Here is a 22,237-nt window from a genome sequence, read left to right on the forward strand (position 1 = left end):
GCTTACCGGTTAGATTAAGTTACGAAATTTATTTATATTTCACCTTTTAAAAGCCAGAACATAACAAATCTCACTTTCTGGAAAGTCATCTTATTAGAAATACAAGAAGTGCACTTAATACAAGGAAGTAAGTTTCTCGGTGCCACCCGTGAGGTGGACATACACTCACATCAGTCCCTCAAATGAAGGTTTTGCCACATTTCCCTCCAGATTTCTGAGATGATCTAAATTCAGGAAGGTCTGAGTGAACTTTTTCCAGAAATTACAGTGAACAAGCTGACCTTAACTTTTGGGTCCTCCCGAGAAATACTAATGAAAGAACTATTTTTTTCCAGTGGGCCCTGTCTTTGCTGGCTTCTTGGCATCTGCAGCTCTTCACCGACAGGCACGGAGCCCCACAGCAGCGGTGTACGAGCGCAAGGTAGCACTTGCAGCCCCATCAGAGACATATGACATCAAAGTACCAACCTAAACCCATATGCCTTTTGGTCAATCAGAGGTTCTGCTCCTACAGATTAGGCTGACAGCTCTTGCACTTGTATTTATTTATTTATTTTTTTTTTATTTTTTTTTTTTTTTTTGAGACGGAGTCTCGCTCTGTCGCCCAGGCTGGAGTGCAGTGGCGCCCTCTCGGCTCACTGCAAGCTCCGCCTCCCGGGTTCACGCCATTCTCCTGCCTCAGCCTCTCCGAGTAGCTGGGACTACAGGCGCCCGCCACTACGCCCGGCTAATTTTTTTGTATTTTTAGTAGAGACGGGGTTTCACCGTGGTCTCGATCTCCTGACCTCGTGATCCGCCCGCCTCGGCCTCCCAAAGTGCTGGGATTACAAGCGTGAGCCACCGCGCCCGGCCAGCACTTGTATTTATTAATATTTGTGAAATATGAACTCCAAGGTTCTTGAGCTGTTCCTAAAGCAAGTTTCCAGCAACAGCTTTTATTAACAACTGTTCATCACGCGATGTGCTGTGCCTTATGACCAATGTCTCGTCAGAACAGACCAGGGGGCGGTACTGGGTTTCCTATAGCTTCTCTCTGCATCTACAAAGCAGGTTTTCAAACACATTTTACATGTCGAAACCAGTGTCATAAGGAAAACATTTGTGATAGAAAAACAATGCTCAGTTTAATCTAAGTTACCAAGCAGAAGGTAAAAGAACTAGTATCCGCTGAGTCTCCAAACCTCTCTCTTCTAATTCATCTGAGGATTCTTTTTTGTGCTTCTAGAACAAGAATGTAGGCAGGCTCCCAAATGGTGAGGTAAACATGACCGCGTTGTTTGAAACTACTTCATTAATTTGTAAATCAGAACCAAAAAGCTCTGGCCCTCCCACTTCTCTTAGCTGACCCTCCTCCCCACTTACAGATAAACAGACTTTAACTTCCCTAACCCAGAAACACTTCCACCAAAAATACATGGTTATACCTTATCCTAAAAAGGCACCATGCAGGCATTTAAGACTGAACCAGTGAACTCAAAGGATATGTAGTAGTAGGAAAATATCACTAATCAAAACTCCCTGCATCAGATGGTGCAAAACCCCAAGAGGACTGGTGACATGTACCCCGGGATGGCAACCCCAGCTTCTGGCAACCCCATAGCCCAGCGGGAGCTTCAGCTCTGTCAGGTGCACGGCTGCCAGAGTCTGCACACCTTGGGGACAAGGAAAGGAGACACTTGCTTCATTGTGCTATTCATGACCCAGAAAAGGTCCTGGCTGGCTTGAAGGACCCGAGAGACAAACACTGGATGGGAGGAATGAGTGTGAAACAAGAGGTGGAGAAGCTATATTCTCTTCCACAGGAGGCGGCAGAAGCTCCAGGAAGTAGCTGAGAACCAATACGAACTTGACCATGTGACAAACAAGGTTAACAGTAGGGGAAGATAGCTTTGGCAAGAGCCCAAAGGGAAGAGGAGGGCTGACCTGGGGACCCACTTCCCCTGTCAGAAGTGACCTTGTCCCAATGCCATGGCTCATTTTCAGGTCTGTTGAACAGGTAAGGTACAGGAGTCATACGTTTCACGTTTAATATGTAATGGAAGCTCTGGAACATGAGACAGCAAGCACAGACCCTGCTTACTGGTCGATGATGGAGCGCTGCAACACCTGATTCATCATGTCCTCTTCATCAACATCATAATCCTAAGGGCAAAAACAGACACGCAGCCTCGGCAACTGTTTCCAGATGCAAAGACTGGCTTTCAGTAGAAGCAGGACAGCCTAGCAACTGGATCCGGAGCAGGCTGCCAGGGACCGGATCCCCGATGCAACTGTTTGTGATGCTAGGTATGTAACTTTGGGAAAATTAATCTGTCTCTGCTGCCTTATTCTTTTTTTTTTTTTTGATGGAGTCTCGCTCTGTTGCCAGGCTGGAGTGCAGTGGCACAATCTCAGCTCACTGCAACCTCCGCCTCCCAGGTTCAAGTGATTCTCCTGCCTCAGCCTCCCAAGTACCTGGGACTACAGGCGTGCGCCACCATGTCCAGCTAATTTTTATATTTTTAGCAGAGACAGGGTTTCACCATGTTGGCCAGGATGGTCTCAATCTCTTGACCTCATGATCCACCCACCTCAGCCTCCCAAAGTGCTGAGATTACAGGCATGAGCCACTGCACCCAGCCAGTGTGCTGCCTTATTCTTAAATGAAGATAAGTATGCCTCCCTTAAATGGAGATTGAGAAACCCAGGCAGCACATGAATGGAGCCTGGCACAGACCAAGGGCTCAGAACGTTTATAAGTTTGTCGGAACAGAGCACGCAGATGCACTGAGCTGAAGAGTTGTTTCTGAGAGGTGGAATCAGTGCCCAGTACAGAATCAGTTTTTTAGAGACATACAGTACAGCAGAAACTATAGCACAACTAGCCCTCTTTAATGAGTCATTTTTAGGACTCATTTTTAATGAGTCATTTTTGTTAATGTGACACAGATGAATTACATTCATCTATATTAACAATAAGGGCAGTTATTCTGAAGTCTGAGTTTCAGACACTGTCAGACTGAGAACAAATATTCTTTATGACAATTTAGGAAAGAGCTTTCTTTCTTAAGATACTGAAATTCAGTCATTAAGACCGAACACCACTCTAAAATCCTAACTTGACATCTATATACGTAAGTAAGAGGTTTACTTGATATAGTTGGCCAAATTTACCTATTACTATAATGCCAAGACAACAGTGTGCCCCTTTGAAACCATCCAGCTCTAGGGAAAGAATATAAACCTGACAGCCGTATTTGGCTAGTGGATATATGCTATTTGACCTGAAGTATTTTTGAAGATAATTAAAACCTGTGAAACTTCCTGTGAAATTTTCCTGTCCTGCTTTGGGCATGGGGGGCGGAGAAGCTAGGCAATGCTGCGCCTGCATTTCCACAGGAAAACAAGGTGATGGCAGCATAACAAGTCAGGCACCACTTGGCTTGGAAATCTTCAGGAGGATCATTTCAATTATGGTCCCCATGGACGTGTGAGTTTGAGCTTCCCGAGTCCAAATTGTTGTGTGTGTGTGTTTTTTTTTTTTTTTTGAGACAGGGTCTCATTCTGTTGCCCACGCTGGAGTGCAGTGGTATGATCTCAGCTTGCTGCAACCTCCGCCTCCTGGGCTCAAGAGATCCTCCTGTCCCAGCTCCCTCAAGCTGGGACTACAGGCAGGAGCCACCACACCTGGTTAATTTTTTTATTTTTTGCAGAGACAAGATTTTCTCATGTTGTCCAGGCTGGTATCGAACTCCTGAGCTTAAGTGATCCACCTGCCTCAGCCTCCCAAAAATGCTAGGATTGTAGGTATGAACCACCGCACCTGTCCCCAAACCAAGTTCTATAACAGGCAGAAATTATATAAACCACAAAAAAAGTAGATAAAAATTTGGGGGCAGGGCTAGGAGATGGAAAGAGCAAGTATCACTGTCTGTGTCTCAAAGACCGACCAGATCATCTTCTTTTGTTTTGAGACAGTCTTGCTCTGCTGCCCAGGCTGGAGTGCAGTGGCACCATCTTGGCTCACTGCAACCTTGCCTCCCAGGTTCAAGCGATTCTCCTGCCTCAGCCTTCCAAGTAGCTAGGATTACAGGCACCCGCCACCACACCCGGCTAATTTTTTTGTATTTATGTCACTCTGGGCCAGGCGTGGTGGCTCACGCCTGTAATCCCAACACTTTGGGAAGCCAAGGCGGGGGGGGAGGGGGGTGGATCACGAGGTCAGGAGTTCGAGACCAGCCTGGCCAACATAGTGAAAGCCCGTCTCTACTAAAAGTACAAAAATCAACGGGGCATGGTGGCATGCGCCTGTAGTTCCAGCTACTCGGGAGGCTGAGGCAGGAGAATCGCTTGAACCTGGGAGGTGGAGGTTGCAGTGAGCTGAGATCACGCCACTGCATTCCAGCCTGGGCGACAGAGTGAGAATCCATCTCAAATAAGTAAATAAATGTCACTCTGGCCACCTGCCTGGCCCATGAATAGAAACTGTATAGTAGCTACAGTATACAGACTGGAAGCCCATCTAGCTCCCCAGCTACAGCTGCCTGCCCACCTCTTCCACTCAGTCTTCTTCTTTTCTCTCTTGTCAATCCCCTTTTATCACTGTATCCAGTATACAGACTGGAAGCCCATCACAACAGTGACAAAGTTCAACACCGGGGGTCCCCATTTCCCTTTCTGAGAAGAGTGAAGTAGCTGTGCCATTCCCCCAGTGGAGGGATCAGAGCCCAGGCTCCAGACTTACCACAAAAGTGTCGTAAGAAAACCGGTGCCGGCGCTGGATGTGCTCTCTGAAGTTGGCGCTGCGGTAGTTGGGGTCTCCCCAGGGCATCGAGGCACATATCGGACAAACCTTTCAACACAAAAGCAAGGTCTTAGGCACCCAATTTCCAAGCTTGCACCAGCCCTCTGTGGCCTGTGTCTGGCCTCCTTTCTTCCAGGACAGCTTTCCTGACATACTGTCCAGGGCCAGTAACTCCTTCCTGTACACATCAGCAGCCCAAAAAACACTGCAAATTTCCAGCTCAAGTCAAATGACATGTGGGACTGGGTAAAGTTCAAATCATGATACCACCCTTTCTCATTCCCTACTGTAGGCAGAGAAGTGAGTCATCCTGGTGGGGGGCCTAGACTGGCCTTCCAATGCAGCACACAAGACAATCCAAAAGCATGAGGAAAACTAAGAAAACAAGCTGATGAGCAATGTCCCAGGGAAGTAAAACACAGCCTTACATGCATCTTAACAAAGGAAATGCTCAGAAGAGGAGGATCAGGCCGAAAAGCCCTCACACAAATGGTTGATCTGGGTTTTGAAGACTGGGAAGTATTTGGAAAGGCAAAGAGGACATGAAAGGGTGCTCCAGGCCGGGCACAGTGGCTCACACTTGTAATCCCAGCACTTTGGGAGGCCAAAGCGGTAGACCACCTGAGGTCAGGAGTTTGAGACCAGCTTGGCCAACGTGGTGAAACACCTGCTCTACTAAAAATACAAAAATTAGCTGGGCATGGTGGCACACGCCTGTAGTCCCAGCTACTTGAGAGGCTGAGGCATGAGAATCGCTTGAACCCTGGAAGTGGAGGTTGCAGTGAGCCAAGATTGTGCCACTGCACTCCAGCCTCCAGCCTGGGTGACAGAGTGAGACTCTGTCTTAAAAAAAAAAAAAAAAAAAAAAAGGTGCTCCAGAAGAGAGGCAGCAGTACGGAGAAAATGCCAGAAGGCGGCAGTTACTGTCAACACATGTGAACAACCAGACCAGTGAGTGGCACAGACCACAGCGGGCTGGTGCAAGCTTGGAAATTGGGTGCCTAAGACCTTGCTTTTGTGTTGAAAGGTTTGTCCAATATGTGCCTTGATGCTCTGTGGAGACCCTCATGCCAGGGAGAGAGAGTACCTAAGTGCCTCCACTTAAAGGTGGAACCCTACCCCACAGCAAGGAAGATAAAGTGATAAAGGGGATTGACAAGAGAGAAATCTGGGATGGTAGAAGACTGAGTGGAAAAGGTGGGCAGGCAGCTGTAGCTGGGGAGCTAGAACATAGGGTGGGACTAGAGACTGAAAAGGAAATGGCTTCTAAAGGGAAGGGAGAAACGCAGAGTTAAGAACTTGCAGAGGGAGAGGAAGACAGAACACAGGGCCAAAGGCTGAAGAGAAGGCCTCAACATAGACAACATAATCAGAGGGATTTCAGAAGCCAAAGGAGGGGAAAAAGACAGAAAATTAGGCTGCCATACCAGAAAAGTTCAGCAATAACATTATCCAACAAAATTATGAGTGCAAGTAACATTTAACCAAGTCAATCTGTATCTAAGACTTTAGCTTATAAACATACATAGATACAGGCAAAAATATGTTTCTCAAAATGGCCAGTTCCATCTTAAGATGAGCATTTACAGCTGCCCTAGTACTCTCACAAAAGCTCATTAAACTTCTAAAATCTCTGCACCACTGTTTACAGCAATGGAGCTGAAGGCTGCCCATACAACAGAGTATGTAGTTCAAGAGAAGCAGTATGAGATAAATGGAAAACTTAAAACTATAGAGGAAGTATACACCTAACTATAAAAAAGACCTGGTCTGTCAATCACATCAAGAGAGAAAGGTAACACATTGCTGAGACGGAACAAATACTTTTTTTTTTTTTTGGGAGTTTTGTTCTGCTGCCCAGGCTGGAGTGCAGTGGCATGATCTCAGTTCACTGCAACCTCCGCCTCCTGGGTTCAAGCAATTCTCATGCCTCAGCCTCCCAAGTAGCTGGGATTAAAGGCGCATGCCACCACGCCTGGCTAATTTTTGTATTTTTAGTAAAGATGGGGTTTCACCATGTTAGCCAGGCTGATCTTGAACTCCTGACCTCAAGTGATCCACCCACCTTGGCCTCCCAAAGTGCTGGGATTACAGGTGTGAGCCACCATGCCCAGCCTACATTTTTTTTTTTTTAAAGGAGAATACACATGCCAATAGGTGATATCTGAGTAAAATGTCCAAGGATTGATAAGCCTTTTCCTAATAATTTCACCTAAATCCTCTTTCCCCACAACTATGAAGAAGCTACTTCCAAAAATAAAATGGCAGCTTCATGGAGAAATTTGGTGGATACCAAGGGAACCAAGTTAATGTTACCAACAACAGACATCACATGACTTAATGTAGCACCCAGAGGACAGAGAACTCATGTACCATCCCTGCCTCTGCTTTGGGGGGAGGGGGAAATTGCTATGAAAGACATTACAATTGTTAAAATTAAAACATGAATTTCACATTAGATATTAGATTGTATCAATGCTAAATTTCTTGAATATGATTAATTATACACACAAAAATGTAATTTTCCAAGAAAACATTCTTGTTCTTAAGACATACACACTCCTGTATCAGGAGTGCATACACCCTGCATCCTGTATCAGGGTGCAAAGTATTCAGGGGGCAAAAAAGGTCATGGTATCTGTAGCTTATTCCCAAGTCGTCAGCAAAAGATGTGTACCACAGAGCATCGTTAAGCAAACATGGTAAAATGTTAACTATCTGTCAATCTAGGTGAGGGGCACACAGGAGTTCATTCTACTAATCCCGTCATTTTTCTCCAAGCTTGATCCTTTCCCATAATAAAGTTAAAAAAAAAAAGGTTACTCTTACCACAGATTTGGTATCCGTGCTATGGAATAATTTGCAGTGTTCCACAAGTCCTTCCTGATCAAAGTTCTTCTCAGGACAGTAAGGACAAGGAAAGGTGTAACGGTTTGGAACATTCCTGGAAGGTGAAAGACAGGAAATAAGAAAACTTTTCTGTGAGTACCTTTCCATTAAACTTCAACCACAGTACACTCCAAAAAGGAGCAAAGCTCACCGAATGTGTAATGATAAGGATGCTGATGATCACTTCAGACTCAGGTCAAGTGTTGTGAAAATAATAGCTCAGCTGGCCGGGCGTGGTGGTTCATGCCTGTAATCCCAGCATTTTGGGAGGCCAAGGCAGGCGGATCACCTGAGGTCAGGAGTTCAAGACGAGCCTGGCCAACATGGCAAAACCCTGTCTCTACTAAAAAATACAAAATTTAGCTGGGCATGGTGGCAGGTGCCTGTAATCCCAGCTACTTGGGAGGTTGAGGCAGGAGAATCGCTTGAACCCGGGAGGCAGAGGTTGCGGTGAGCTGAGATTGCGCCACTGCACTCCAGCCTGGGTGACAGAGCAAGACTCCGTCTCAAAAAAGAAAAAAAGAATAGCTCAGCTAACATCTAAAGTGAACACCAGAGTCCTCCCTTGCATACTCCTCCCAAAATACTTGTATCAGCTTTAGCCAGCATAACAATTCATACAAGTAAACCCCTGGGCATGCAAGGTGTCCAACCTCTTTGTATTAACAGCAAGAGATGACCTCCACCTAAGGGGAGACTGAGTCATTTACCTTGGCTGAAGAGATGCATCCTTAATGGTGGCCTTCACACCTTCCATGATGTAATTCTGGTATTTGGAACAAGTAGCCACGTGGGACCGGATCTTGGATAGGAAGAACTCAAATAGGAAGAATCAGAGCCCACAAGTTAGTGAGGACCTTGTAACAGCCCAAATATAGTCCCAAATAAGGGCATAAAGAAAACTAGACCTACACCACCCTGGCAAATAATCTCACCAGATTCCTGACTATGCTAATGGGGCTGAAACCCTGATTATTGCAGATTTCCCATTAATACCAAGGCTGCTATTTTATTCAACTAAATCAGGATATCCGCTTCTACTCTAAAATAACTCCTACAGGTTTGCTCCTACTCATGATAGGCTGTCTGCTCACAGACAAGCTCCAAATCTAGGATGTTTTCAAAAGTTTTCTATACTAGCATTTAAACTAGTCTCCTTACAGCAAGCCAAAAACCACATTCTGTTATGTGCAGCAGAGAAAAGTGATCCTTTAGGTAAAACATATAAAAGCCACTAACCCTGGTTAAAGTATCTATCACCAGACTCTGAGAAATAATCTTTAAAATCTAAATTTTTTTTTTTTTTTTTTTTTTTTTTTTCACTCTGTCGCCCAGACTGAAGTGCAGTGGCACCATCTCGGCTCACTGCAACCTCTGCCTCCTGGGTTCAAGTGATTCTCCCACCTCAGCCTCCTGAGTAGATGGGGTTACAGGCGTGTGCCACAGGTGTGTGCCCAGCTAATGTTCATATTTTTAGGAGAGATGGAGTTTCACCACATTAGCCAGGCTGGTCTCGAACTCCTGACCTCAAGTGATCTGCCTGCCTCGGCCTGCCAAAGTGCTGGGTTTACAGGCGTGAGCTACCACGCCCGGCCCAACCTTTCATATAAAATCTAGGCTGTGCAATAGTAAAACAGAAAGAGAAGAAAACCCAGAGAATAGTGCTTCATTACAGGTTTTCTAAAAAGATAAAGAAAGTTTTAAGAATTGAAGAAAAGAGGGAAGATAAAGGAAAGAAAAACATTTTTAGAGGCATGCCAACAATACAATCACTAATCTTAAAAATGAAGAAAAGCAAAAGCACACAGTAAAACAAACAAAAAGCCCATCATGGGCGGAGTGTGGTGGCTCACCCCTGTAATCCTGAGGGAGGCTGAGGTGGGCCATCACTTCGCGCTCCCAAGTTCGAGATCAGCATGGACAACATGCAAAACTTGTCTCTACTAAAAATACAAAAAAATTAGGCAGGCGTGGTGACACATGCCTGTAGTCCCAGCTACTTGAGAGGCTGAGGTGGGAGGATGGTTTGAGCCTGGGAGGCAGAGGTTTCAGTGTGCTGAGACCACGCCATTGCGCTCCAGCCTGGGCAATAAAGCCAGACCCTGTCTCAGAAAAAAACAAAACAAAACCAAAAACCACATTATGCATGCATAAATGAAGATGAGGAGACCGGGTGCAGTGGCTCACGCCTGTAATCGCAGCATTTTGGGAGGCTGAGGCAGGCGGGTCACGAGGTCAGGAGATCGAGACCATCCTGGCTAACACAGTGAAACCCCGTCTCTACTAAAAATACAAATATATATATATGTATAGCTGGGCGTGGTGGTGGGCGCCTGTAGTCCCAGCTACTCAGGAGGCTGAGGCAGGAGAATGGCATGAACCCAACAGGTGGAGCCTGCAGTGAGCTGAGATCACGCCACTGTACTCCAGCCTGGGCAACAGAGTGAGACTCCGTCTCAAAAAAAAACAAAAAACAAACAAACAAACAAAAAACACCAAAAGAAGGCAGTAGGAAATCGTATTTCAGTATCTTGAGTTTCTAAAAGTAAACTTCGAAGGGGGAAAAATGCTCCAATATTTGAGCTCCAGCTTACCATGATTGTCTCACCTCTAGCTCAAGAACTTGACTTTAAGCTACAAACTGAGGAATCCTTAATTTTTTTTTTCTTTTTTTTTTTTTGTAGAAACTGAGTCCACTATATTCCCCAGGCTGCTCTCAAACTTCTGGGCTCAAGCAATCTTCCTACCTCAGCCTCCCAAGGAGCTGGGACTACATGCATACACCACTACACACAGCTGGTTTTGTTTGTTGGTTTGTTTTAGTATATACAGAGTCCCACTATGTTGCCCAGGCTGATTTCGAACTCCTGGGGTTAGTGATCCTCTTGCCTTGGTCTCTCCAAATGACAAGATTACAGGCATGAGCCACCGTGCCCAGCCTCAAGAGTGACGCCCCCAATTAAGACACAGAAAACAGCCCTATTCAGCATTGAAATGGCCTTAGTATGCATCCCTAATACTAAATCACGCCGAAAAGGAGTTGGTAAGGTATATTCATACTATGGGCATCCATACCAAAGTGTTAAAAATAATGAAACTGACATGCAAGGCTGTCCAATATGTAAGAGAAAAAAAATCTGAAAGTGAAAAAAAAGTTGGGAATGAATGTACATTTAAAAAAGTGAAAAAAGTTGAAGAACTATATATATTACAGTGTGATCTCATTTTGCAAAAATCCTACAACTGGGTTGGTAAAAATTCTACAGTGTTTGTCAAAGGGCAGAAAATGTTATGCAGCTTTCGAAATTCAATCACTTTTTTTTTTCCTTGAGACAGGGTCCGGCTCTATCATCCAGGTTGGAGTGCAGTGGCATGAACTCAGCTCACTGCAACCTCTGCCTCCTGTGCTCAAGCCATCTTCTCACCTCAGCCTCCCGAACAGCTGAGACTACAGGCACACACCACCATGCCCTGCTAGTTTTTTGTATTTTCAGTACAGCCGAGGTTTCACCATGTTGTCCAGGCTGGTCTAGAACTCCTGGACTCAAGCAATCCACCCACCTCGGCCTCCCAAAGTGTTGGGATTACAGGCATGAATCACCTTGCCAGGCCTTAAATTGAACCAATTTTGAAGTAATCTCTGGAATGAGGAACAAGCCTACATTATTGTATATTTTTGGATGGTCCGCAATTTTAAAAATTTTCATGATTCTAAAATCAACAAGGCTGTGTATATCTCTTGGAAAATAAGACAACAGTATTTCTCCTTTCCAGTAGCAGTTATTAACAGGTATGAAAATAAATATACTTGACTCTGATTATACAAGAGCATGGATGCATTTCAAATGTTAGCTATTGTTATTACAATCCAATGATTTCATATTAACTGTTTTTTAAGAGACAGGGTCTTGCTGTCAGCCAGGCTGGAGTGCAGTGGCATGATCAGAGATCACTGTAATCCCAAACTTCTGGGCTCAAGTGATCCTCTGGCCTCTGCCTCCTGAGTAGCTGGGCCTACAGGTACATACCACCACACCTGGCTAATTTTATTTTTTGTAAAGATGAGGTCTCACTATGTTGTCCAGGCTGGTCTCTTAACTCCTAGCCTCAAGATCTTGCCTCGGACTCCCAAAGAGCTGAGGTTACAGGAATGAGCCACCACGCCTGGCCAAAATTGATCTTTTATAGGAAAAAACTGGGATAACTGATTTCTATGGCTTTCAAACCTAAAATATATACTTAACCAACTCTTAAAAAAAGAGACAAAAACCAGTAAGGTTATGAAAACAAACCAGCCCAGCCATCACCACAGGTAATTGGCATGCACACGTGCTGTTAGTGACCTAGTCATGCTCTAACTTCAGCAATAACATGGCAGCTGTACGTTTTACCCCATCTTATCATGGAAAGACATGGACTCTTCCACATCACTTCCACATACATTCTTACGGCAGCCATGGCAAGAAGTCTCTGTGCTCTCGATCTGCCGCTCGAGCTCCACGGCTCGGACGCCAGGTGCCAGAGCGCTGCGACACACCCCACAGACAGGCTTCTTCGGCTTCAGACATTCCTGCAGGCATGCAGAGCAAAAGCTAGAACAAGACATACAGAGAACCTCTGTCACGCATCATGGAGACAAGACGACAAATATGGATCAACTTTTAAAAAGACATCAATGGATAATGGAGTAAAAAGCAACTTGCTGTCTCCTCCCAATTCCAATACTAAGTCCTTCCAGGCCAGAAAAAATGAGGGATAGGAGTGGACTACAAAGAACACACAACTACAGAAACAAATGCAAACTCCTGTGATAGACAGTGAAGGTGTTAAGGTTGAGGCTTCAAGCCTTAGGCCCTGCCACTGAGGGATCTCAGTGGGGTTTCTTGAATCTCCATTTTTTCCTTTGTGAAATGGAGAGAGTAGCACCTACCTCTAGGATTGCTGGGAGGATACAGTTTGTATAGCAGACCCCTGGCAGAGTGTCCAGCACGTACAAAACGCACCATAAACGGGAGCTGCTATCATTACAGGTGAAGGCAAAGCGCTACAGGAACATAAAGGGAAAAGCAACTAGTTGTGACCTGAGAAGAAAAGGGCTGATAAGACTGCAGTGAAGGCTGGGAGCAGTGGCTCACGCCTGTAATCCCAGCACTTTGGGAGGCCAAGGCCGGTGGATCACGAGGTCAGGAGTTTGGGACTAGCCTGGCCAACACTGTGAAACCCGTCTCTACTAAAAATACCAAAATTAGCCAGGCATGGTGGCAGATGCCTGTAATCCCAGCTACTCAGGAGGCTGAGGCAGGAGAATTGCTTGAACCTGGGAGGCAGAGGTGGCTGCACACTCCAGCCTGGACAACAGAGCGCGACTCTGTCTCAAGGGGGCGCGGGGAGGGGGGGTGTGTGGAGCGGGTGGAGACTGCAGAGACAGCATCTCTCATCAGCCTTAAAAGGGTTCAGCTGGATCCTTTTGTAGTTCATGAATGTGAGGACTGGGTGTTCATGCGCATGTGTGAGATGTGCCACCCTCGAACCTTGTTACAGATGTTGGCCCATCACCCATCTGGCATTTTAGAAAAAGAGGTCGGCCAGCAGAGGAAGGGAAGACTATTTTAGGCCTAATTTAGGCTTAAAATTCATATGTATCTGAGGAAATAAAAATCTAACAGACTTTTCCTTATAAGCAGTAGGGAGCCAGGAGTTTAAAGCAAGGTATTAACAAAACAAGGCCAAATCCAGGTTTCAGAAAAATATCTCTGTGCCATCATGGAAAACAAAGTTTTGTTATTGCTGTTTTTTTTTTTTTTTTTTTTTTTTTTTCCTGAGACAGAGTCGTGCTCTGTTGCCCAGGCTGAAGTGCAATGGTGTGATCTCGGCTCACTGCAAAATCTGCCTCCCTGGTTCAAGCGATTCTCATGCTTCAGCCTCCCAAGTGGCTGGGGTTACAGGCGTGCACGACCACACCCAGCTAATTTTGTATTTTTAGTAGAGACAGGGTTTCACCACGTTAGCCAGGCTGGTCTCGAACTCCTGACCTCTGGTGATCCACCCGTCTTGGCCTCCCAAAGTGCTGGGATTACAGGTGTGAGCCACTGAGACCAGCCCTATAGTTTTTTTTTTAGGTGAGAAGGTGAGAAGCGACAAGGTAGAAACCAAACAGATGGCTAAAGGCAGAGGATTGTGAGGGTCTGACTGAAGCAGTAGGGGATGAATTCAGGAAACCATTCACGGAGAGGCAGAATCAGGAGGACTTGATAACTTACTGACTTTGAAGAAAATAAGTCAAAGATGACCGAGTTCCTATCCTGAAGCCTAGGAAGATGGTAATGCTGAGATAAGGCATACAGAAAGAATGGAGAAGACACCCTGGGTTACTTGTCCAACCTGATAGATTAAGACAGGATAACCAAATCTGCCAGAAAGAACTAAAGATATATAATGAAAGGCAATCTTCTGAACACTTGACCATTTTCTACTGCCTCTAAGAATCTCCTTCCTCCTTGTCATTGTTAGATGTTAATGCTGTTAGGCAAAATTCCAGACCAGGTACAGAGAAGGTGAGGGAGTCTATTCACTCACCACTGAGGGCAATGGAAACTTGACAAAGCCCTGTTCTCATGATGCTTACATTCTAGAGTGAAGGGAAACACAAATGTTAATTTCAGATAGTGACTAAAAATATGAAGGAAATATGGCAAACAGACCAGCTGGGGGGATCATAGAAAGCTACTTCTGAGGAGTTGGCATTTGAGCTGGGTAGGACCTGATTACGAGGACAGCCACACAGATCTGGGTGCAGAGCTCCACACCAAGATGATGCCACACACAAATGAGGACTGGAAAGGAAGGCAGGCAGACCTTGGGGGCCACGATGCGGTAGACCATGGTGAGAAGGGCAAGCGATGAGGCAGTGGAGACACGCAGGGCCTGTGGCCATCACTTGTGTTGCCTGTTTACAAAGGCAGATGACAAGAGGAACCCAAGAGAGCACAGAGGGTCCAGTGAGTATAATGGAACCAAACCCAGCATGCAGATAAAAGCAGCTCGAAGTCTCTTCTCAAGCACACACACAGGTACAGCTCATCTATCAAATGTTCACGAGTCACTTTGTGCCTGAGACATGGCCAAACTACCAGACTGCTTTTGAACTGCTCAAATATCCTGGGCTGGCTTTTCAGTTTCTATTTCCTACTTATGGGCCCTTTTCTAGTTCAGCCTTCCGATGCTCCACTCCGTCACATGACTAGGAAGAAATTCCCTTCTCTTGGGCACCCAGCCAGCTGCCTTTCTCCAGCTGTATTCTACCAGATTGGAGAACGCAGTCATTCAGGGCTTGAAATAAAGTTTTATAAAAATCCAATGCCCCAGCCAGAGTTGCAGTGATGCTCAACTTTCCAAGCACAAAAGGTAAAAATCAACTAGGCACAGTAGAAAGCAGTCGGTTGGAGCTAAGGGGGATTCGGGCTGCCCTCAGAGGTGCTTCCATCTGTCTTCAATTTGCACTGAACTGCTGATCACGTGTGGCTAGGACAGCGAGGATAGAGAAGAGCCAAGGTTTGAAAATCAGTACTGTTCCTTGCCCTCTGACCTAGGAAAGGTTCACCTAGCTCAAGAAAATCTCAAATTTTGCTGCTCTTCATTTAGCAAACTGTGCTGGGTCTAGCCTTTTTACAAATGTTAATAGTAAATGAAATCCACTGAATTAATCCAAAATCAGGTAAATCTGATCCAAGGATAAGTGGATTCAATGAAAAAGCTAAAGACCACTTCAACTCTCGTGAAGCTTGCTTACACGACTTATTAGTTCATTCAACCATTACCTGATCACTCACCCCACGCACAGAGATGTGATCTCTGAAATACCCTCCCACTTGCAGAATGAATTTTTACAATAGTTTGACCAGTCATTGGTACTTATTTATAATCAATTCACTGGACTGTAAACTCTGAAGGCAGAGTCTACCCCAAGATCTGGCACATAGAGGCCATTCCAGTCAGTTGAGGGGCAAAAAAGATATGGCCACTCCGTCATGAGCTGTAAGTTTTGCTCTGTGCAAGCAAGCAGAAGGAAGTTAAGTCCCAGAAAGGAAGTGGGGGAAGTAATTTAGATGGGGATAGTATTTGGTGAGGTAACTTAACCTGGGACTTGAAGCCTGAAAAGGGCGGGGTGGGGGAAAGAGTTCCAGGCTAAGTGAATTGCAAAGATGAATAGCCTAAAGCTACATGATGAAGCAAAAAGCAGCCAGCTAGGTGCCAAGCACTGTTCTCTGGACTATTAAAATGGTCACCTGCAGTACATCTGGGAAGAGTTAGGCCACGGTTACCTTTCCCTAAGAGAGCCTCGGACCCTCGGTGTATTCACCTGTAAAATGGCTGCCAACCCTCCCCCGCTGCAGGGTGGCTATAGAATAATGCCCATGAAGTGCAATGGCTACTGTGCCCGCTGACTAGTGAAGGGGTGCCAAGACCAATGCCAAGGTGATCCCACGATAAGCACTGAGAGAGGCCAGAGGAAAAGCCAATTCTGAGGCAAGAAGCAGGTGGCCACGCTGTCTACAATTCCTTCAACTAAGGTGTGTTTGTGCGTCTGATGGAACAAGGCTTAAATTCAAATCGACCAACCTCGAAAGCCCCAGCCACAGCCCAGGACCTGGACTGGACATTTATACACATATCTGCTTTAATCATTATAACCACTCTATTCACAGTATTCAGGTCATGAAGGCTTAATTGAAAACTGAAAGAAACAAACCTCCTACACAGGAAGTAGAATGCTAACAATCCCATCTGCCAACTCCCACCCCCTTTCACAGCTAAGGGCAAACTGGCCAGATCCCCATAAAGACTTCCCTTTTGTTGTTTTAGTCTAGTTCAGCGTTTCTCCCGACTTTAGTGCACATTAGAATAACTCGCCACAGCTACACACGATGCCAAATATCCTATGCTTTAAGAGCGACGTGGACTAGAAAGGAAACGTCGGCTCTCCAAGGGCGGACTTCAGAGCCTGAAGTCCCCGCAGGGCACGAGTCCACTATCACGTGCGGGAAGGAGACTGACAGGCCGCCTGGAACATCGCAGGGGCTCAACGGACAGCAGCTGCCCCGCTAACACGGGCGGAGGGACGGGATACTTAGGAGTGAGCGGGGCGGGACAGAAGAGCACCCCGGCAGCTTTCATGGCCCTTAGGAGCCCCGGGGGACATCCCCGGGAGGCCCCTCTGGGTGGGTCCTCTGGCTCCCGCCCTGAGACCCATCTCGCTCCTCGGCTCCATTCCCTTCCCAGTTAAGCGCCCCCCGACCAGACCCGGGCTCGCCGCTTACACGTGTCCGCAGGGCACCTGTACCGGCTTCTCGTACACCTCTAAGCACACGGGACACGTGAAGCGGCCTAGGGGGTCAGCCTCCGCCGCCGGCCCCGCCAGCTGCGCAGCACCCCCGCCGTCTTGCTGTTGCGCCGCCATCTTGCTGCCGCTCTGCGCCTCGCAACGGCGGCCGATGAGGAGGAGGCCGAGGGGGCGGGGCTCGCGGTCGGAGGGAGCCGGGCTCGCGGGGCAGTGAGCGGTTGGGGGCGGGGCTCGTGGGTGGGCCGCCCCTCGGGGCCCCTCTGACCCAAGCGAGCTAGAGACCGAGGGAAATCTGGAAAACGTGGAAGCCAAATCCAAAGGCTGCCAGAATTGGGACGGGCTCTGCGGGTGGTCCGCTGTTTCCCAAATTTAAGTCGTTAGTTCGGCACCACTTGCACTATCACTATTTATCTTCGAATCAAGTTGCTTTTTCCTTAAATTTATTTATTTGTTTATTTAATCGATTTTGGGACAAGGTCTTGCTTTGTCGCCCAGGCTGGTGTTCAGTGGCGCGATCATGGCTCCCTGCAGCCTCGACCTCTGGGGTTCAAGCCATCCTCCCACCTCAGCCTCCTGCGTAGCTGGACCACAGGCAGTCACCCCCATGCCGGACTAATTTATTTATTTTTGTATTTTTTGTAGAGACGGGGAAAGGAGCGGGGGGAAGGAGCGGTGCAGAGAGTGGGCGGGTCTCACTATGTTGCCGAGGCTGGCCTCGAACTCTTGGACGCAAGCGATCCGCCCGCCTCGGCAACCCGAAGTGCTGGGATTACAGCGGTGAGCCACCGTGCCCAGCCATTTCTTAAATTTAAGCAAATTCTAATAACAGATCTAATTGCTGAGCTGCAAGAAGAAAATCAAATCATTTATTTATACAAAGGAGCTGGGCACGGTGGCTTTCGTCTGTAATCTCAGCACTTTGGGAGGCCGAGGTGGGCGGATCGCTTGAGCCTAGGAGTACTAGAGCAGCCTGGCCAACATGGTGAAACCCCATCTCTACTAACAATACAAAAATTAGCCAGGCGTGGTTGCCCATGCCTGTAGCCTGAGCAACTCAGAACGCTGAGGCAGGAGAAGCCTTTGACCTGGGAGGCGGAGGTTGCCGTGGGCCAAGATCGCTCACTCACTCCAACAGTCACTAAACTCCAGCCTGGGCAACAAGAACGAAACTCCGTCTGAAAAAAAAAAAAAAAAACACAACCTGGCTAACACGGTGAAACCCCATCTCTACTAAAAATACAAAAAATTAGCCGGGCATGGTGGCGGGCGCCTGTAGTCCCAGCTACTCGGGAGGCTGAGGCAGGAGAATGGCGTGAACCTGGGAGGCGGAGCTTGCAGTGAGCCAAGATCGCGCCACTGCATTTCAGTCTGGGCGACAGAGCGAGACTCCGTCTCAAAAAAAAAAAAAAACTCCTTCCTTCCTTCCTCCCTCCCTTCCTTCCTTCCTTCCTTTCTTTCCCTCTCTGGCCCAGGCTACAATCTACTCGGCTTGCTGCTGCCCGCGCCGCGGACTGCCTGGGACTCCCGGCGCCCACCACCGCTGCCTGCCTTTTCTCCTTTGGATGCAGGCACGCGTTCGCCATCTTGGCCACGCTGGTCGCCAGCTCCTGACACCGAGTGCTCTGCCCGCCTCAGCCTCCCGAGGTACTGGGACTACAGACGGAGTCTCGCTCACCCAGTGCTCGCTGTTGCCCGGGCTGGAATGCGGTGGCGTGGTCTGGCCTCGCGGCAGCCTCTACCCCCCGGCCGCCTGCCTTGGCCTGCCAGGGTGCTGGGATTGCAGCCCCTGCCCGGCCGCCACCCCATCTGGAAGGTGGGGAGCGCCTCTGCCCGGCCGCCCCGTCTGGGAGGTGAGGAGCACGTCTGCCCGGCCGCCCCGTCTGGGAGGTGAGGAGCGCCTCTGCCCGGCCACCCACCGTCTGGGAAGTGAGGAGTGCCTCTGCCCGGCCACCCATCGTCTGGGAAGTGAGGAGCGCCTCTGCCCGGCCACCCATCGTCTGGGAAGTGAGGAGCGCCTCTGCCCGGCCGCCCCGTCTGGGAAGTGAGGAGCGCCTCTGCCCGGCCGCCCCGTCTGGGAAGTGAGGAGCGCCTCTGCCCGGCCTCCCATCGTCTGGGAGGTGAGGAGCGCCTCTGCCCGGCCGCCCCGTCCGGGAGGAAGTGAGGAGCGCCTCTGCCCGGCCGCCCCGTCCGGGAAGAAGTGAGGAGCGCCTCTGCCCGGCCGCCCCGTCCGGGAAGAAGTGAGGAGCGCCTCTGCCCGGCCGCCCCGTCCGGGAAGAAGTGAGGAGCGCCTCTGCCCGGCCGCCCCCGTCCGGGGAGAAGTGAGGAGCGCCTCTCCCCGGCCGCCCCGTCTGGGAAGTGAGGAGCGCCTCTGCCCGGCCGCCCCGTCTGGGAAGTGAGGAGCGCCTCTGCCCGGCCGCCCCGTCTGGGAAGTGAGCAGCGCCTCTGCCCGGCCACCCCGTCCGGGAATAAGTGAGGAGCGCCTCTGCCCGGCCGCCCCGTCCGGGAAGAAGTGAGGAGCGCCTCTGCCCGGCCGCCCCGTCCGGGAAGAAGTGAGGAGCGCCTCTGCCCGGCCGCCCCGTCCGGGAAGAAGTGAGGAGCGCCTCTGCCCGGCCGCCCCGTCCGGGAAGAAGTGAGGAGCGCCTCTGCCCGGCCGCCCCGTCCGGGGGGAAGTGAGGAGCGCCTCTGCCCGGGCGCCCCGTCCGGGAAGAAGTGAGGAGCGCCTCTGCCCGGCCGCCCCGTCCGGGAAGAAGTGAGGAGCGCCTCTGCCCGGCCGCCCCGTCCGGGAAGAAGTGAGGAGCGCCTCTGCCCGGCCACCCACCGTCTGGGAAGTGAGGAGCGCCTCTGCCCGGCCACCCACCGTCTGGGAAGTGAGGAGCGCCTCTGCCCGGCCACCCACCATCTGGGAAGTGAGGAGCGCCTCTGCCCGGCCGCCCCGTCTGGGAAGTGAGGAGCGCCTCTGCCCGGCCACCCACCGTCTGGGAAGTGAGGAGCGCCTCTGCCCGGCCACCCACCGTCTGGGAAGTGAGGAGCGCCTCTGCCCGGGCGCCCCGTCTGGGAAGTGAGGAGCGCCTCTGCCCGGCCACCCATCGTCTGGGAAGTGAGGAGCGCCTCTGCCCGGCCACCCATCGTCTGGAAAGTGAGGAGCACCTCTGCCCGGCCACCCTGTCTGGGAAGTAAGGAGCGCCTCTGCCCGGCCGCCCCGTCTGGGAAGTGAGGAGCGCCTCTGCCCGGCCGCCCCGTCTGGGAAGTGAGGAGCGCCTCTGCCCGGCCACCCATCGTCTGGGAAGTGAGGAGCGCCTCTGCCCGGCCGCCCCGTCTGGGAAGTGAGCAGCGCCTCTGCCCGGCCACCCCGTCCGGGAAGAAGTGAGGAGCGCCTCTGCCCGGCCGCCCCGTCCGGGAAGAAGTGAGGAGCGCCTCTGCCCGGCCGCCCCGTCCGGGAAGAAGTGAGGAGCGCCTCTGCCCGGCCGCCCCGTCCGGGAAGAAGTGAGGAGCGCCTCTGCCCGGCCGCCCCGTCCGGGAAGAAGTGAGGAGCGCCTCTGCCCGGCCGCCCCGTCCGGAGGGAAGTGAGGAGCGCCTCTGCCCGGGCGCCCCGTCCGGGAAGAAGTGAGGAGCGCCTCTGCCCGGCCGCCCCGTCCGGGAAGAAATGAGGAGCGCCTCTGCCCGGCCACCCACCATCTGGGAAGTGAGGAGCGCCTCTGCCCGGCCACCCACCGTCTGGGAAGTGAGGAGCGCCTCTGTCCGGCCGCCCCGTCTGGGAAGTGAGGAGCGCCTCTGCCCGGCCACCTATCGTCTGGGAAGTGAGGAGCGCCTCTGCCCGGCCACCCATCGTCTGGGAAGTGAGGAGCGCCTCTGCCCGGCCTCCCATCGTCTGGGAGTTGAGGAGCGCCTCTGCCCGGCCGCCCCGTCCAGGAGGAAGTGGGGAGCGCCTCTGCCCGGCCGCCCCGTCCGGGAAGAAGTGAGGAGCGCCTCTGCCCGGCCACCCCGTCTGGGAGGTGAGGAGCGCCTCTGCCCGGCCACCCATCGTCTGGGAGGTGAGGAGCGCCTCTGCCCGGCCACCCATCGTCTGGGAGGTGAGGAGCGCCTCTGCCCGGCTGCCCCATCTGGGAAGTAAGGAGTGCCTCTGCCCGGCCACCCATCGTCTGGGAGGTGAGGAGCGCCTCTGCCCGACCACCCATCTGAGAAGCGAGGAGCGCCTCTGCCCGGCCACCTATCGTCTGGGAAGAACTGAGGAGCGTCTCTGCCTGGCCGCCCCGTCTGGGAAGTGAGGAGCCCCTCTGCCCGGCCGCCCCGTGTCTGGGTAGAAGTGAGGAGCTCCTCTGCCTGGCCGCTCCGTCTGGGAAGTCTACCACGGAGGCCAGAAGCAATGTGGGGGCTGGACGTGGTGGCTCACGCCTGTGGTCCCGGCACTCTGGGGGGCGAGGCGGGTTGATCACTTCGGGCTAGGAGTTCGAGACCAGTCTGGCCAACTTGGCGAAACATGAAGAATACAACAGACAAACCAACCAACCAACTCAATGACAACAAAACAGGTCCACCCTGGAGTCATACTCTAATTTTTTCTATTTTCCTCCCTTTCTGATCCTTTATCCCACTTTCTTTTTCTTCCTCTTCCTTCTCCCTCTTCTTTGTCAAATAGAGGATTGAGTTATTATCACTGATCCATATAAAGTCCCTCTCTCATTTATTTTAACTCCCACCCCCATTTCTATTCCCCGACTTCCCATGTGCAACCTTCCTAATATGTTTGATATGCATCTTTGTGTTTGTATGTATTTTTAGAAAATGTTTATTGTTTTTGTATGCAAAAAAAATTAATAAAAAAAAAAACACACAAAAAACAACAAACAAAACAAAAAAAACCCAACAACAAAGTACATTCATTTCATGTTGTGCAATCATCACCATCAGCTATCTCTAGAATTCTGGTCTTCTTGCTAAACTGAAACTGAAACTGAAATTCTGTCCCCATTAAACAATAACTTCCTGTTCCCTCCTCCCATCCCCATACCGCCAGGCCCTGGCAATTTTCTATCTATGATTTTGAAGCACTTATAGTTATAAAATTTCCCCTGAGCACTGCTTTCACTGTGTCCAGTAAATTTTGGCATTCTGTGTTTTTGTTTTCGTTTGTTTCTCAATATTTTCTCTATTTATTTAATTTATTTATTTATTTTGAGATGGAGTCTCACTCTGTCACCCAGGCTGGAGTGCATTGGTGCGATCTC

At 49.8% G+C, this 22,237-nt stretch overlaps 1 protein-coding gene and 1 non-coding gene across 2 annotated transcripts; one reads left to right on the forward strand and one right to left on the reverse strand.

The window, feature by feature from the left end:
• Positions 1–9: 9 nt before the first annotated feature.
• On the reverse strand, positions 10–17,239 carry RNF114 (ring finger protein 114). The gene is made up of 6 exons (XM_055266107.2): positions 16,990–17,239; positions 12,114–12,264; positions 8,383–8,489; positions 7,613–7,727; positions 4,724–4,831; positions 10–2,142 (listed from the first exon to the last, which is right to left on the reverse strand). The coding sequence occupies exons 1-6, from the start codon at positions 17,127–17,129 to the stop codon at positions 2,077–2,079; spliced, it is 687 nt and encodes a 228-aa protein (XP_055122082.1). The 5' UTR covers positions 17,130–17,239; the 3' UTR covers positions 10–2,076.
• On the forward strand, positions 13,134–13,238 carry LOC129474957 (small nucleolar RNA U13). Its single transcript, XR_008654700.1, has one exon. It is a non-coding gene; the product is annotated as a small nucleolar RNA U13 (small nucleolar RNA).
• Positions 17,240–22,237: the final 4,998 nt, after the last annotated feature.

The sequence above is a fragment of the Symphalangus syndactylus genome, chromosome 24, assembly GCF_028878055.3.
Source record: "Symphalangus syndactylus isolate Jambi chromosome 24, NHGRI_mSymSyn1-v2.1_pri, whole genome shotgun sequence".
Lineage (NCBI taxonomy): Eukaryota > Metazoa > Chordata > Mammalia > Primates > Hylobatidae > Symphalangus > Symphalangus syndactylus.